Consider the following 17,401-nt stretch of genomic DNA (forward strand, 5'->3'; position numbering starts at 1 on the left):
TATAAACAAGGTGTTATTTTATATATATATATAAAAAAAAAAAATCAATGTGTATATACCGTATATCTATACCCATACATATATCTATGTGAAGCAACAGGATTTGTGTGTGTGGTCACTGTGTCCGCTTTGCTCACACAACTGCCTTGCTATTGTGTACTGTGGGGCTAGAACTGCTGTTAATTAGGAACTGGTCTGCTGCAGAACTTGGGTAAGCTAACAGCCAGGGGAAGAAAGGAAGCACAGGGGCCTTTCACCAGGATGAGTAAAGTTTATCTTGGTAACCTCAGTACCAGGGAAGTCTTGCACTGGAAATGTGCACTGATGTGATACCAGTTCAGGGAAAGGGAGGAAGCAGTGTGCAGAAAGAGAGACTAAGTTACTGTCAGTCAGCAAAAGCTCTCAGTTCTTTTTTCTTCTTCCCACTCTTAGCAGGATGCAGTATTATTTTTTAAAAATAACTATTTACTTTAGCTCCTATCTCTCCTCCTAGCAATATGAGCTCCCTCACTCTGTCCAGACAATGAACTAAATATTGATGAAATTACAATTTTAGGGTAGTGTATCATTGAGAAAGGGATTTGAAATAGCTACTTCATCTAGCAGGATGGTAACTGAATATTTTAAACATCCATCTCTAATTCCTTGAGTAATAGCATTAAATTGGGGAATGTTCAGCCATTTCCTTCAAAGCAGTAACATTTCCTGGCAGAAATTTATTCTTGTCAAACATTTACCAACTCCCTTATTGCCATACAATGCATTTCACTGGTGTTTCACTCTAAGGTATGTTGGTAGTGTTTAATAACTTATCATTAATAATAGAAGAAATACTTTGCATTTAAACTGGTCTTCATAAAGCTGAACTATATGAGAATCTAGTGAAAAAATAGTTGTGGCAGTTATCACATAGAGGAATTGAAGATAAAAGTATCAACCATATAATTAATTTAACTGTGGATGCTAGTGACAGCTGATCGTAGGAGTTGATGCTTTAACTCAGGTAATTATGCAGGAGATGGCAATGCAGTGTTCTTCCATTCAGATGCCATCTGACTTAACTTTAGCCATTAGTAAAGTGCTAGCTCTGTTTAAAGAGTGGATATGTATCAGGAAAAAAAACAATCTAACTGTACTGAGTATGCGAGAAGCTGCATCTACTTTCTGTTCCTTTTCCTTCCAAGCTAAGTAAGAAGTCAGTGATCTCTGCTCGTGTCTGTAGGACAGCTTCTCCAGCAGCCTGATCACAAGCCTGGGATACCTGGTGAGGTAGGCAACAGGAGATGCCTCTGAGCCTTAACCCCAAGCTACTCCAAAATGAACACAAATGCTTAGCTTTGATTACTCCTAGGCCTTTTCTTAGCTTTCATGTGGCCCTAGTGCTGCTGGCAGGACACAGGTACTTGGGAGTTTACAGTCTGGGGCGTTTCAATGAAACACAGTACTGTGGCTTAGAGCCACATCATGCTTTATGCAGTATAGCCTCATCTTTAATCCATGTCTTAATTCTACCTTGATTACTTCAGGAAGCACATCTGGGGTAAGAAGGGGTCGGCTCCTTATCTAAAGCAGGTTCCTTGCTGCATGTGGCTTTGTGCAACACCTTTCTTGTACCCAGCTTCAATTCTTCCAGTAGCTCAGTAGCATTTCCTACAAATTTCACCTGTTTGTAATAGCTGGCTCAGCACCCCTTGAACAGTGTTACACAGCATTACCAAGTAGTTTCTTCCATTTGGACACCTAAATGACAGTAGGCTTGTGCTTAAGCAACCAGTGGGAGAAAAGAGGCTCTCCAAGGCTTAGCTTCGGAAAAAGACGTGCAACAGAAAGCCAGAACCCTGAACAAGGGCTTTGGGTCACAGAGTTGCTGAGGGTTCATGTTCTGCTTTTTCCTTCCCTTGCATGTAAGGCTGAAGGTAGGTAGGACTGCTCATGCAGTGGGCACACCCATACTTTGTGCAACTCTTCTGTTGCTGCACGCTTTCTGTTTTGCTCTGTGGGACTATCTAAGTACGGGGCCAAAACACACACTACCTAATTGCAGGTGTGTTAAGATCCTCCTCATTCCAAGGGAGCTAGGCCTTATTTGCCGCTTCTCCCCCTCAAAACAGTACCTTTGTTACATCCTGGAGCAGGAGTTCTGTGAGAAGGTTTAAGGTCTAGAGGTTGTACCTTCCCATGCACAGTAGTATGAACTGCCCGCATGCAGTCCTGTAGATGGAATTGTCTTCCATCTTTACACAGGACCCCTACAGGGAAAGGAGTTGCAGAAGACAGATGCAGCTTCCCCTCTTGGCAAAACACAGCAAGGAACCAGCTGGCACAGTTGGTTTCCCCAGTATAAACTGGACCATCCACTAACTAACAGGGAGTAGAAATGACGCCTGGTCAGCATCACTGCCTGCTTAGATCAGTGTTCCTTCCCATTCCTCAAATGGGCCTGCTACTAAGCCTTATTCAGATGAACACTGAAAACAAGCCCACTCTGACCTGACCAAGTATTAGACTAGGAAAAAAAAAGACTTGTTCCCCATCTTGGTATCTCTCTCATGCGAGGATGTCATAATAAATGGATGGTTTTTTGGTCTGGTAACGGAACTGCTCTAGCTTCAGGCCAATCCTCAGAAGAACAGCTTCATCCCACCATTTTGCCATGACCTGGGAGAAGAGAGAGGCAGAGAAAGAAAGGAGGGGAAAGGGAAAAAAAAAAAAAGCGCATCATCACATACAGATGCTCTTGAAAGCACTGGAAAAAAACTTTTTCCCCCAAGAGCACCTAAAGGGGACATGCTTTTCTCTTTTACCCCAGTATGTCATCACTGCATTTGGGATAAAGGCAGCTGTGCAACTTTTAATTACAAGTCATGGACCTTTTATTTACATGAGACCCATTTTGAGAGGGAAGGACTTGAAGTTACAGAAATGAGAAGTAAGAGAGGAAAGAGTAGTGACAAATACTGGGTACTAATGGACACAGGGGGAGAGAGAAATCTACCTCCCAGATACTCAGAGAGTTCCTCTGCCATTCAGGAGTGAGTTACTCCGAGGCAAATCTCTTCACCCACAAGTTAAAACACTTATTACCAGTACCTGTGAACTCCTCAAATGTGCTGTGTGGAACAGTAGGAACCTGGTTCAGGACAAAGCCAGCTGGGGATTTTGTCACCCAGCATTCACAAAGAACCAATACTCACCTGGAAACTGATGGGAAGCCCAGCAGTAGAATATCCAATGGGGACCACAAGGCCTGGAATCCCAGTGAAGTTAGCAAGCTGCATGAACCTGGGGGAAAAGCTGTTGTCAGCATTCCTGCCTTAGGACAACAGCAAAGTCGTCCTTTTTTGGGAGGGCCAGCTAGAATCGATCTCTCCTGCTCTACAGCCCGAGCTCTTTCAGTTAGTGCAGCTAGTCTCTAGCTGTTCCCAAACTTTTGTTTCTGTAGTGCAAGCGGCACTCTTCTTACCTTATGGACTGGACTGTGAAGGACAAATCGCTGCTCCCAGTCAAGAGGTCAGATTCATAGATTCTTGGGGCAGTGGAAGCAACAGCTGTGGAGGAATCACAAAATTATGGCGATTGAAAGGGATCTCCGGAGGTCATCTTGTCTAACCTGTCTCAAGGACAGTCAGCTAAAGCAAGTTGCCCAGGACCATGACTGAATGGCTTCTGAATATCCCCAGGGATGGAGATTCCACAGCCTCTCTGGGCAACCTGATCCAGTGCTTAAAGAGCAAAGGAAGAGTGAGGCAGCACGCAATCTTCAAGGAACAGCTCAGTTCATTAAAGCCACGTGTTTGATATACATTGGTGATACACCTCTGGAATGCAATCAAGTCACTAGGATTTTTGAATTAAGCAGTTAGTTTCTATTTAGAGCAAGAACATTTGCATTACGTAAGTAGATGTCCAGTCCCTCCTGTGTAAATGTGCTGGCTCTGCAGCTCCTGTTTCAAGTACCAAGAAGGAGATTCTCACTGTGATGGACATAGGCAGTAAGTCCAGAAATACATAGCAAATCTAGAAATACACAGCAGTCTTTCTAACCAGGCTGCATTATCTTCTAAAGGCTTGAGGCACAGCAAAGTATTTGCACAAAAGTCATGCTCTTAAAATTGGGGAGGGAATGTTAATGGAGTGACTTTTCTTAAAATGCACCACACAACTGTTGGGGACCAGCTCTTTGGCCAAGACTGCCAATACCTGGTGTAAGGATACAGTTCACAGTGGTGAAGATCTCTTGCAAAAATCTCATGCTCCGAGTTCTCTGTCGATTTGCCTGCAAGCAGAAAGACTACTGTCTGATCAGGCCCTCTTGGTTCACGAGGCTCATGTTTGATGTTGACAGACTCTGCCCATCAAAGCCTACGCCTTTGCAAAAGAAGACACCATTCCTGCAGTTTGGAATCAAGATGCAGGACACCAGTCCAGGTGGCATGTCCTCTGTGGTGGCCCAGCATTCAGCATGCTCTCACAGCAGAGGGCTGTACAGGTGGGTGACATCTTGCACATGTATAGGGAGGTTAAGAGAAGCCTCTACCCCACCATTACAATTTCAATAGGTGTCTCCCTTCAGCCTTCACCACAGTATGTTCCTTACCGTAATATAATCCAGAGCTGTGAACTGGGAAGCCAAGGCCAGGTTAGCCCGAGTATCCAAATTCTGAAAGAGAAAACATCAATCATGGCCCTGCTTGCAAGAAACTGAATGTGACAGCCCAGAAGTTCTCTTCCAGGTCTGCTCTCCTGTATCAGTAGTCATCCAACAGGTAGTTTGTCATAGAAAAAGCAGGAGAGCTTCAGGTTTCTCACTGACATGACACTTGTTCTGTATCAGCCAGGACAACTACTGCCACTGATCCAAGCTGCTGCTACTTACCATTTCCTGGAAATGTTTATTGAAGTCAGGTTGCAGGAAGTCCCGCATCTCACTGAGAATGCAGATTACATGTGCTACTCGCACTTCCTCCATCTCTGGAAGAGACACTTCAACCACGCTGGCTCCCAAACTCTGCAGGTGCTCCACAGCTGCACACAGAACAGATAAAGCACAGACAGCACCCCTGAGTTCACCAAACTTCATAGAAGGGCTGCAAATCTCCACCCCCTTGAGAAGTTAAGAGACACCATAGGCCATTACGAAGCAAGCATCTTCAGTGCATCATGTGGCATGCAGACTGCTGCAGCTGCTTCTCCTAGGTAAAAGCCTTCAGCCTAACGAGATCTCAATATTCCAGCATGGCAAGGGTAGGGGCTTGCATACAGGCTCCTAACTTACCCACTACATTTCTGGCAAGTTCATCTCATCTCTCTAGACCCCCAGTTAACCCAAAGAGTAAAGGTGGACTGACAATGCTCCCCTGAACACTTGACATGACTGGTATTCTATCAGCATGAAGTGATTATTTAGCATCATGAGATTCCCATTCAAAGCCTCTTCTCAACCATAATGGTAGCGGAACCCAGGGGATACTCAAGAGACCAGGTCAACGGTACAGGTTCACTAAATCCTGATGCACTTTAGCAAAGCTGAACACCAAGACTTCAGGAAAAGTGAATATTTATTTTGCAGACTAAAAAGTATCCCCTTCCTTCTTTGACCCCAACTTCTTCATAAATACCCAAGCTTGCCTATTTCACTGGCTGATGGTGCATCTCTCCTAAGAAACTCTACACATGTAGAAGCGTGAGTAGGCTAAGAAAATCCAGGCAAACAAAGTCTGAATACTGTGAACTATCTCAGCTCCAATGCATAGGAGGCTAACTACTATACCAGGCATTGTAGAGTCTTTCTCCCCCACCCCAAAGTACTCACCAAGGTTAATTTTGCTTAGTCTAAAATCTGACAAAGCCACCCTAATGGCACCATTTGTCTGATTTTGAGGAAATACCAGAGGACTGGATACATCACAAAGACGTAGCTAGCCCTGTCTTTCCTACTGAACATGATGTTGTGAAAAAAGCCTTGTTACCATTAAAGCTTGCACAGTAAGTATTACTGAGCACAGATCTGTCTTTATACAGACAGAGGCTTAGCACACTGGACTGCATTCTTCCATTGTAATCTGACAAGCCTACAACAGCCGAGCTTTTTAACCCTCAGCAGTGAGGAGGGCTTCCCTAACACAAAGCTACTGCTGTTTGTTCAGCCAGACCTCTTTTAGCATCTGCCTTTAAGGACTTCAAGCGAGATCTTTTTAATGCATAAGTAAGAGGAGCACCAAGTGATACCATGATGTCAGACACAATAAGAGACTTACAGACTTTTCCTCTTTACCTTTCTCACAGATGGACAGGACTTCAGCATCACATGCCTAGAGAATAAGAGGAAAGAACTAAGTAGACTTCAGTAACTGCCCTCCTCTCCTTGGTGAGCACACTCACCAGGACTTCGGTCCTCATAGAGCTTTCCTTGTTCCTGTCCCTCATGGTAGTGAAACACAGCCCTCCAGCACTGCCTTAGGCCACTCGCCTCAAGAGAAGAGCCTGCAGGTCATACCCCCAAGGAAAAGGAAAGGTCATCTTTTCCAGAGGAGAGGATATTCCTCCTCTGCACCAAGGCAGAACCAGAAAGAGTCCTTGTTTTCCTCCAGGAAAGAAATCCTCAGCACATTTGTGGGGTTGCATTACAACTGCCAAGTGGTACTAGCTTGCAAGCCCAGTTTCTACATTGGAATGATGAAATACCAGGCAGCAGCTAGAGCATTGTCATCAAATGGATACACGAGTTTTCCTCATTTGATATTAAACTAACTGCCTTTTGTCATCAGTTCAGAAGCATTGCTTCCAATAGAAACAGCAGTATGAGGAAGCATACTGCCATCAACTGTACAGTCGTTACCTTTCCTTACGCCTCCAACAGACTTTTACTCAAAAGGCTGCCTTAGAAGAAGAAAACAAAACAAAACTATCCCTGTCATTGTTTTCACCCAGGCTATATTCTCTTCCAAATATAGAACTAAATACAAGAAGCTCTAATGATGACAGGCAAGAGAATACTGAATGCACTGAATTCCTTTAAAATCTCATTTTGCAAAGCAGCGGAAAGAGAGAGGTAGAACAGGCACCTTAAAAAATGTCCAGTCCACTCCCAGTTTTAATCCTTTCAGGTCAGGAGCACACATATCAGATAGGGTTGCTTTGGGCTGTTTTAGTCCTGCAGGGAACAAACAAGAGTTCCTCCTTTTATCTAGGATGCCTCTAGGAAGGCAGAGCACCTGGGCTCAGGGAGGGAGAAGGCTCACCCACCATATGGATAGAGTGGATCTGGCTCAGCAAGGACACTGTAAACAATGGCTGCATCTGCCACTGAGGTACAGATAGGGCCTGTAAAAGACAGATCAGTTATAAAACTCCGGCAAGGGGTAAATAGTACCTTCCTCCCAAGGTCTTTTGTAGGCATAGATTGCCTCCCCTGTGAGAACACCAGACAGCAAGGTCCCTGAAGTGAGCACAAGCCCTCTTACCTACACTGACTGTCGAGTAGGAGAGTGGCAAGCTGCCATGAGAACTGATGCGCCCAAATGTACCTAGAGAAAAAGAAATGGGCAGTTAGCTAAGTATCAGCAGTTACTGGTAAGATCTGACCTAGATGGCTCTGGTGCACCCAGTCAGTAAGCAACATACCCCTGCCAGTGACTTTTATGTTTGCCATTTCAGAGCCCAGGCACTCATCTTTCAGTACCCTGTTCTGCTGACCACAATCTGTCTCATCAGTGAAACAGATGCAGTCAACAAATACTGAAACTGTCTTCCCCGTAAGAAATTATTTAGGTGAGTGGAAATATGTGCAGGGACATTTTGAAATACATGCATTTAAATATGCAGAAGCAGCATCTATGGTATGGAGGCTGGAGAGACAGGAGCAGAATTATCAACAGCAGGAGATACCACCCCCTGGGAGATCTTACCCCCTTCACCAGTGAGACTTCATGCCTAACACCAGTTGTCTTCCCCAAGTACTTGTATCGCCCTTCTGACCAGTTACATTTTTGTCATCATCATATCTTCCTCAGATGAATCAAGATTAATCAAGTTTACCACATGAAGGATGGAAAAACAGAGTAATGGCCAAGTATCTGGTCTCAGATGAAGCAGCCGAGATCCTTCAGTATGAAAAACCATTCCCAAAAGCCAGCATCTCTTCCAAGTGACAATCCTGCCTCATCATCCTCCACAGTGCAGACACTGCCCTGTGCACTTCTTATGTCCTCTGCACGTTCTCCTTGATTATATTAATTCTTACAGCAAAAACTGCATTGCTACTTCTTGCAACACTGAGATAAGAGGGAATGGCTACATTGAGGTGATGGCAAACCATCGTGGGTGGAGATGCTTTACACCAGCTCACTACAAACACCCAACTATGTTGGGAACACCTCCCAGCAAAGAAGGAAGGTTGAAGAGGGAAGAGTGGGTAGAAAGAAAAGCAGTACACACATTTTATTTAGCATTTGACTCAAGTAACTTAGGTTTTTTTGAACATCTGTTCAACAGCCAGTACTGAGAATACCACCACTCTGCCAGTCCAACCCACATGACTCTCAGGGTGTTATACTCCAGAGTTTCTCTGGTCAAGTTTTGCTTGACAGGAACTAATGGACTGTGCCTGACTTGTTTGTGGCATTCTATCTGATACACCAAACAAGAAACACACACCCTCTACGATTAAAGAGCTCTATTACCTTTCAGCCCCACCACACCACAGAACGAAGCAGGAATCCTCACAGAGCCGCCTCCATCTGTGCCAATAGCCACCGGGCAGAGACCTACAAAAGAAAAATCACACATTGGCCTGTGATCAGTTAGACATTGTCTTGCCCTGTCCGTTCCACCAGCAGCTGTAGCCAAGACAGCACACAGAGCTCTCTGTTCAGCCAGGAGTTCCCTCCAGCTTCTAAACCACATCATAAAAACTAAATGCCTGAGGCACTTTGGCTCAGGACCTTCCTCCCACCACCCCTGAACTCCATTTAGGACCACCTACCTGAGGCTACAGCTGCTGCTGACCCACTAGAGCTCCCACCTGTGAAGTGGTTAGGCTTGTAGGGATTCCTAGGGATCCTGTGGTACCTGAAGCAGACAAATAGCATTGAATCTTTTCCTAGGAAGGACCGCATGCACTACAGAGCAGGAAAAGATCCAGAAACACAGCTCAGGGATTCTGATCTCTTAGAAAAGAGATACCATTTAATCCCAGATAGTACTACATCCCTAGAAAACAAGACGGAAAAAAGACTTCTGCCTTAGAGTCCAATCTCTTGTTACCAAAAGCAACCTATCCAAAAGAGACAGACTCAAAGCAAGAGAAAGGATGTGGCTCCAGCTCTTCTGTCTGTGACAGCATTGTGCCGATACTGTATGCCACAGAGCATTATGGATTTCATAGAATCATTATGGTTGGAAAAGACCTCAAAGATCATCAAGTCCAATCGTTTCCTAAAGGTGGAGCAGTTGGTGGCCAGCAATTCTTACAGACAAGCAAGTCAGCATCCCCAGCTCTGCCCTTTACCCCAGAGCAGCAGCTCCCAAAGTCTCCAGTCTGACCACAGTCCCCAGACAGCAGAGAGACCTGCCAGGCAGCAGGGCATCCAGCCAACCCCACACAGTGAGGAAATGCCCTGGCACCTTGTTGCAGGTGAGGGGGAGCCCCAGTTCCACTGAGCTGCCCATGCCCAAGGTGTGGGTCTACACATGGCTTATCAAGGCTGTGAGGACCACTGCTCTGGAATAGCAGCTCTCAGCTTGGCTATAGCTGGAGAACTTACAACAGGAAAGCAAATTCCAGTGAACCAGCTTAAGCTAGGAAATAAAATCACTACATTCTCCTGAGATGACTGTACTTTTTCCTCACTGTTCTGAGCCTTTAGCCATTACTGTGATTAAGCATTAGATTACTATTAATTTGTTTTCTGTCACTGCTTTTGTCTATCACTCATCCTGTAAACATTGACACCTCCAGGCCTGTAAGACCTGGCAAACCAAGTTCCTTACTCAGCAGACACCACTTGGATCCTCTCCTTCCTTTGGTTTCAGCAGCCTTCAGGCTTCCATGGCTACTCTGACCCTCAAATCTACAATGCTGGGTTTTCATACCCTCAGGGTTCTCCCTGCACAGGATGCTTCTCTCAGTTTTATTCTCACATGCTTGCCCTATTTTTGTACCCTTCCCTGTCAGTTCTGGACAGACTTTTAGGTCTTTCTAGACCCGGGGGAAGAGAGGGGAAAGGGATTTTTACCTATTAGGGTTGCATCCAGTTGTTCCAGTCCCTAGTTCATGCATGTTTGAGACCCCGATAATGATAGCCCCAGCCTCTCGCAGCTTCTTAGCCACAGTAGCATCTTCTGTTTCAGGCTCTGTTCCAAGATACACTGTTCCCACTCGGTGATGGTAAGGTACCTTAGCAAGAAGACACCCAATTATTCATGGTAAAACCCTGGCAAGGTTGGCAGGCATGTGCATGCTTCCCATGTACACTTCAACTCCACAACAGATCCCCAACATTAGGACCCAGAGAGGTAAGGGCTAGGAAACTTCACCCTTCAACTTGTCCTGTGTTGGTTTCTTTTAGGAGGGAAACTTAATCCTTCAGCATTTGGTTCTTCTTCTATGCAGGGGAGTCCTTTTAATACCGTGATACAGAACAGCAGAAACATGTAGATGGTCAAAAAGTCTGCCTCCCTGCAGCAATGCAACTGCTATGCCCAGAGGCTGCAGAACAGTCACCTTGGCCCCACAGCACACAGGAGCTCTATTTTCCATTTTTCCACGGACATAACTGCAGTGTTTCAGATCTGCAGTGCTTTGAAGCAAAGCACCAAGATTAGACAAATGACAAAATACCAGATGGACTCATTTTCAAGGTATGCTAAGTACTCTTCACTTTGAGGCAGCAATGGAAGAATCTGTACATAAACAGGACTCCCACCCTATAAGCAGGTCTCTGTAGAGCCTATGACAGCTCGATGGCCCTGCCAGAAGTATTTAATGGTAAATGCTGTCAGGCCACAGGCAAAACTCACTGTGAGTGGGGATTTTCAAAGTTACTCGCATATTTCTGAGACGTCCTTTAAGGTAAGGAGAGAGGGATGCTTTGCCAGTGGAGCAGAGTCAGTGCCTGAGAAATCCAGACAGTTACACCTACCACTACAGATGCTTTTAGACATTCTCATTTCATCATAAGAGGGACCGTTTCCCACCCCCACCCTCTACTCCCCATGGATTAAAGAGATCAGTACAAGATATGGAACGTCTGCTGTACACAAGATCTGTCTTCACTTGGTAAAATTTTTTAATCCTACTCATTACAAACCCACATTACAAACATATTCTCAGGCTTCTGCAGAGGAGTTGGCCTTAAAACCTTGTCGCAGTGAGTTGTCCAAGTTGACCACCTGCAGCATGAACTGACAGCTAGACGAGGAAACTCACCACTTTGAACTCTTCTTTCAGGCACACTGGGATGCCATCCAGATAAGACAGGGTACATTTATTCTTGTAACGAGCAGTGGAGGCCTCAGCCATCTGCACAGAGAAAAAAAAAAACTGTATGTTATATATATTTAGTTGAGCTGAAGGTCATTATCAGTATCAGAATGGATACCAAAAATGGCTTTCTCAGGCTGCTACTAAGCCAAAGTATAAAAGTTTCTTTCTTCTTCCACCATATGGTGATGGGAAACTACTCCTGGGAAGCATCTATGCTAATGGATGCCACATAAGCACAGAAGTCCTGTTTTAAACATAGTCGTCCAGCAGGAAACAGATTGCTTTAATGCTACCTCTCTTTGCAGGAAGGAAAGTAAACTTGTTTGCAGTCCTCCACATAAAGGAGGAGGAAAAATGTCCATATTTTTCTGTGCAACACATCAGCAGAAGAGGCTCTGCCCTTTCTAATGGATGCTACTGCTCTTGGGGTGGCAGAGACCCCTTACCTACCAGAGGCAGACATTACCAGCATTATTTGCTCCTGGTCCCATTGCACTATCGCTCTGAGTGGGGGCGTGGATTTGTCGCAGTCCTCCAGCATGGCAATGATGTTCTTTGCTACCTGAGATGGCGTCAGCTTCCCACTCCTACAGGACAGGAGAAGTTGGGACCTTATTACAAGACCCCCACACCACACCCCCACACAGGGTTTGTCTCTCATGCAGTAAGATGGCAGCTGTCACAGCTGTAAGCAAGAACTAGATAAGAATCTGTGTGTGGTGATGATTTTAACACAGTGGACACCATCAAGACAAAAGACTCCCTTCCTTAAGGGGAGAATTTGCCTACACAGCATGCTCCCAACTTTCAGAGTTGGGGCAGGAGCTAGGAGAGTTCCCCAGATATTCCGGAACCACCAGAGAAACAGGGAGGGACAGCTGACAGCTTTAAAGAGTCCTCAGGCTCCTGAAAGCCTGAGGCTATGAAAGTCCCAGTATCACGAGCTAAGACCAAGAAGCCAGCCTCCTTTACAGAGGCCTCCCGTTACAGAGAAAGGGCTCTCAGCAGTACTGCCATAACCCACCTTTAACAAACAGGCCTTCCCTCCCTCCTGGAAAAAGGCTACATTACACCACAAACACATCTACCTCTAGCTGACACGAAAGCCTCACAGTCAGTATGCACCTATAATACCAGACTACAGTGTCAGCCTTTTGCTCCAAGGCCACAGCCTGCTGGCAGAGGTGGCTCTTGAGGAACAAGTGCCAGGAGCACAAGGGGATTTATCTGAGTACTCCGCACCTGGCGTATGTCCCAGAGGCAACCAGGAGTTAGCAAGCAGCCAGCAGCTCGCGGAGCCTCAGTGTCAGGATGTGCTCCCAGCTCTTTCTGAGCTTGACAAGTTTACTGGGTGAAAGCAGGCAAACTGCTCACAGGAGCACAAGCAGCTGGGGAACCAAGGGACTCTTCAGAGATCCACAGTATGTGCAATTTACAGCATTCAGATGACTCTTCCTCACCTTCTCACTCATGTGTTTGGGCAAACAAAGTAAGCAGAAATCTCTCTCAGAGAAGACTGACAATAAACCAAGGAAAACAGCATTTAAATATCCTTGCAGGGCTTCTAAAAGTTGTGCCAGCTCTCCCAATTGGCTTTCCTTCATTATTCTATTAGAGGGAAAGGACTGCAGAGGGTGATGCTAAACAGTGGTACCTCAAGAACAATCCTAACAAAGACACGCCTGAGAACTTGTGGAACAGTAGCAGCCCACAGGAGAGGAACATGCAAGATAGGTTGTGTCCAGACCAGAACTTCACCTACTGGTAGCAGTCCAGGTAGTCTTTGATCCCTTTGAAGCTAAACCCATTGCTAGCAGAATCAGACCTGCAAAGAAATGATTAAAGGGGCAAATGTAAATCATCAAAGCCACCTCTGTTTAGACCTGTAGGCTTCAGCGTCACAGTCTAATGCAGGTTTGGGCACCACACACTCACACTAAACCTGCTGGTCACCGTTTGGACCCCTAGCCTATGCATTTCAGCTCACACCGTCAGGCTCCTTGCACGCATGCCAGACACCAGGTACACTAAAGCTGGCACAGAAATAATGCATTGTTCTTGCTGACACGTTCTAGTTGTTTCATATTTCTACTGCAATACAGCAGTCATTAAACTGTTCAAAATTTTTTCCAGGTTTACCTGTGCTACTTGCAACCACAACATTACAGAATACCTAAAATATACTGGTAAACCTGCTCCCAGGATCTCTGTCACAAGTTTGACCCAGAGATAGCCAGCAGCACATACAGCGTGCAGTGCAGGAGGGGGAAAAGGCACTATGCAGCACACACAAAGATACACATCAGCAAACTGCTTAAAAGCTAAGTCGATGGCTCTAGCACATAAGAAACAGACCATTTCTCACCACAACAGAACAAACATAAGACCATTTGAAGAGCTACCTACAATTACACCTCCTGTGATGCCTCCATGTCATCACTCAAACTAGAAGCCATATCCTGGAACAGGACAGCGTATAGCACCATGATGTGCTATGCAAGGAAGAGGTAAGACTCCAGTAACCTGCTCTGTAATACTCAATATATCACTGGCAGAGCCGGGGACACAAGAACCAGAAGGCTGCATTCATCCTAAGCAATGCCTGCAGGAGATACATCCCTCCCTCTAAAGCGAAGGAGCTGAATGTTTTTCCTTGCTCCCAAGCAGGGAGCAAGCTTAGTCCTTCTAAAAGCCAAGATACATACAGAGAAACCCCTCTCTGAGACACTGATGAAGTGCAGCTCATAGACATTTTCAGTAACTACTGGATAGGTCCACAACTAAGAACCAGATGGGAAAGCATTCATAGCAGCTCAACTGCTCCCACCTCAGCAAGACACATGAGCCTGAGTAATGTTTCGCCTGGAATCTAGTGGAATTCAATCAAGTACAGGCTAAAATTTAGAAGCTGAACAGCCTTTTATCCAAACAACCTAACAAACCATAACTTCTTGTGGATTGTTTCCTTTATAACCTGTGTTCCCTCTCTCTTCCAAGCAATCCCTATGTTCTCTTTGAGATTCCTTCCAGGCAAGAAACAGCACAGCTGCAAACTCACTTAAAGGGATGTACGTGCTGACTAGCCAACCACTAAGTGGATCTGCTCTAATAGTGCAACCAAAGCCCTGCCAAGGGCAGAATGTGGTCTCTTCCCAATAATCAGACTCCCTGAAGCTTGTAGAAACTTCACATTGCTTGTAACTACCAGTGATCTGTAAGTTACAAATGAAAAGATGACTGACAGCACCTTTTGTTTTGTAAAGTAGCTGGGTGTGGAAAAAGATTTTAATCCAGATTACTGACAACAACAGCTTCCCACTAACATAATAGTGCCAACTCGTGTGTTCTTCCACTCCACTCTTATGCATCACATACTGACCTTGCATCTATCAGCTGCTCAATAATATCCGAAGTGCTTTTAGCCTCAGACTTGTCTTCCATAACCTCTGCAGCAACCTCCGGGATAAACGTGGGATCTTCATGAATGTCAAGGGAACGCATGAGCGAGAAGTTGTTCAGCCTGAAAGAGAGAGAGTCACTGCTAGAGTTTGCAAGCTTTATCATGACTAATTTTTCAGACTGTTAGAGGGAACCTTACCCAAGAACATTTTGTCTTAGCAGTCTGCTCTCACAGCAGGGAGTTGCAACAGTTACAAGACAATCTCTCACACCTTTCCTAAAGACAGCATCAAATCTATTCTGCTTGCTTAATAAAGCCTCCCACCTCTTGACATAAGGCCAGACAGTCTCTGTAAACTCAAGCTGGGAAACAAATGGTGAAAGTTTTCAGTTCACTTTAATTAGACATATCGCCCACAGACCAATAAAGACAGGAATGGAGAGGAAAACAAAAGGAGAAAGTAGTATAAACCACACATTCAAGCATTAATCCCATCAAAACAAGCATTTCTTCAGACTTTTCCATTACCTGCTTCAACATAGTTCATTTACAACCAAATACAACAGGGATTGCAGCACAAGTCCAGGGCTTAGAACACGTAAAGCAAGGAAAACAAGACCCTGCCATAGACATCAAGGAACAATCTGCTGTCTAACAGTAGTCACACTTGACTGGGTTTGATTCTCTCAAAAATCCCATGCCCCAAGTAAAAATTCAGGGGTACCAATTGTGTGTAATACATTTCTCAGTGTCCTGGGATCTGCACAGATGACCCATCAAATGACGGGCAAACTATGCAAGCCAAGCGTGAGCCGGAGGTTCTTAACACCTCTTACCCGAGTGGCTCTTAGTGCAACCTACACTTGAAAGCACAGTTTCTAAACAAAAACATAAGCACAAGAGAAGGAGAAAAGGCTGACCTAAAATAGCAGATATCTTTAAAAAGAACATACTAAAACCTCTGAACTTCATGTCTGGCCTCATTTTCCCACTACTACTATTCTTTTACCACTACTAGTGATAAATACAGCAGATTTGCACATCCACAAGCTCTGAAAGAAAGGCTGCTCTCTAGCAAAAGAAGAGAAAGGCAAAGAGGCAAGCTGACGAATTCCATTTCTATGCACCTGCCTGAGTGTCAAAAAAGGTAAATTTCTCCTGATAAAGACACACTCCAATCAGAGTAGTTAAAAAACTCAAATAATCTAGTAAACAACGTCTATGAAATAATCTTGCTCACTCTCCAATCAAGTTATACAGCTTCCCTCTTAGAAAAGATCATTTCAGATAGCCTGTAAGTGGTATGCAATGCAAGCAGCTTTAAAAAAAAAAAAAACCAAACTTGGAGAGGGAGAAAACTCCCCACTCTTACCTTATTAAGAAAGGCAGTAAGCAGATCTGTCCAAAAGCCTAGAAGAAAATAAGCAGACACATTGGTTTGCAGTAACTTTGACCCGAACACCTTCCTCACTAGACAAGGAATGCTGAATGTGCTTACAATTGCTGCAGTCTCAGAGTACCCTAGAGAACATGCAATGATACGTAGTAAAAAAAAATAGCACAAATACTTGTATTTCAGGCCACAAAATCAGTCCAAAACGCTTTCCCCCCACCTCTCATTTATGTAACTATAAAGAGTGTGCTCTTCTGACTCTCCTGCCTCTGTCCTTCCCTGACTCGGCCCAGAAAGCCTGCAGCTGCAAGCTGCAACACTGTTAAGAGGTATCTATATAGCTCCCATTTGTTACTTCCTTCACATTCTGCAAATGATGCAAACATTAGATAAGGTAGAAGCTTATTATGTTGTTTATCCCACTGTTAGGATCTTTCCTGTCACTCAACCAGCTTCTGCAGTAAACAGAGTCAACTTGGAAAAGCATGAGAAATTTAGAGCCTCCACGGTAAGAGACAGCTGAAAACACTCTTTGAATACCTTGGTTCCCAGTCCAGCAACATCAGCAGTCCCAAAGAGACCAGCCTTGTTCTAGCCTGTCTTAATAGCTCAATGACAGACTTCAAAAACATGTTAAGGGATGTACAAATATATCATAAGTCTGAAGCAAGACTCACACTCCCAGATCCATGAAGAGGTATGTTGCCTCACACATTACATAAGAATCAGAATTTCTCTTTTTGAAAACGCATTGCCTCTAATCTGCATCTAATCTAAGACAGCACAACCCTGTAGGAGATTGATTATCTCATGTCCCCCCTCCAAGGGGGATCTCAAGAAAGGAAACAAGCCCAGGGCCACACACCAGAAGCTGCCACAAAGCAAAGGATAAAAAGGTATTCTGGTTGTTACATCCTGGAAGAAAGCTACTTGCAAGGTATTCTCACGAATAAACACAGTCCATCGCTAGCCTTCACTCCAGGCCCAACAAGCCGCCAAGCTTTGTAACAGGTCACGCTACTGAAATGAGACTTTCACGCATAACCTTGACACTGGCTCAAAAGGAAAGGCCAGGTAGCAGCAACAAAATCCACCTACTTTGGGGCAGATGCCACAAGGCGCT

At 44.8% G+C, this 17,401-nt stretch overlaps 1 protein-coding gene across 1 annotated transcript in view; it reads right to left on the reverse strand.

Moving 5' to 3' along the window:
• Positions 1-2,547: 2,547 nt before the first annotated feature.
• LOC104164595 (fatty acid amide hydrolase-like) overlaps positions 2,548-17,401 on the reverse strand; it is a gene marked incomplete at its 5' end in the record, with an annotated part of 15,441 nt that continues 587 nt past the window's right edge. Inside the window, 18 exons of the mRNA XM_009703968.1 lie at positions 2,548-2,658; positions 3,195-3,282; positions 3,464-3,548; positions 4,201-4,276; positions 4,598-4,660; positions 4,877-5,025; positions 6,275-6,311; positions 7,065-7,153; positions 7,246-7,323; positions 7,464-7,526; positions 8,682-8,765; positions 8,984-9,069; positions 10,236-10,396; positions 11,429-11,521; positions 11,952-12,072; positions 13,248-13,310; positions 14,865-15,005; positions 16,258-16,295. Of these exons, the coding sequence (XP_009702270.1) occupies positions 2,548-2,658; positions 3,195-3,282; positions 3,464-3,548; positions 4,201-4,276; positions 4,598-4,660; positions 4,877-5,025; positions 6,275-6,311; positions 7,065-7,153; positions 7,246-7,323; positions 7,464-7,526; positions 8,682-8,765; positions 8,984-9,069; positions 10,236-10,396; positions 11,429-11,521; positions 11,952-12,072; positions 13,248-13,310; positions 14,865-15,005; positions 16,258-16,295 (1,626 nt within the window). The remainder of the gene's footprint in view (positions 2,659-3,194; positions 3,283-3,463; positions 3,549-4,200; positions 4,277-4,597; positions 4,661-4,876; positions 5,026-6,274; positions 6,312-7,064; positions 7,154-7,245; positions 7,324-7,463; positions 7,527-8,681; positions 8,766-8,983; positions 9,070-10,235; positions 10,397-11,428; positions 11,522-11,951; positions 12,073-13,247; positions 13,311-14,864; positions 15,006-16,257; positions 16,296-17,401) is intronic.

The sequence above is a fragment of the Cariama cristata genome, unplaced genomic scaffold (genome assembly GCF_000690535.1).
Source record: "Cariama cristata isolate BGI_N322 unplaced genomic scaffold, ASM69053v1 scaffold18537, whole genome shotgun sequence".
NCBI lineage: Eukaryota > Metazoa > Chordata > Aves > Cariamiformes > Cariamidae > Cariama > Cariama cristata.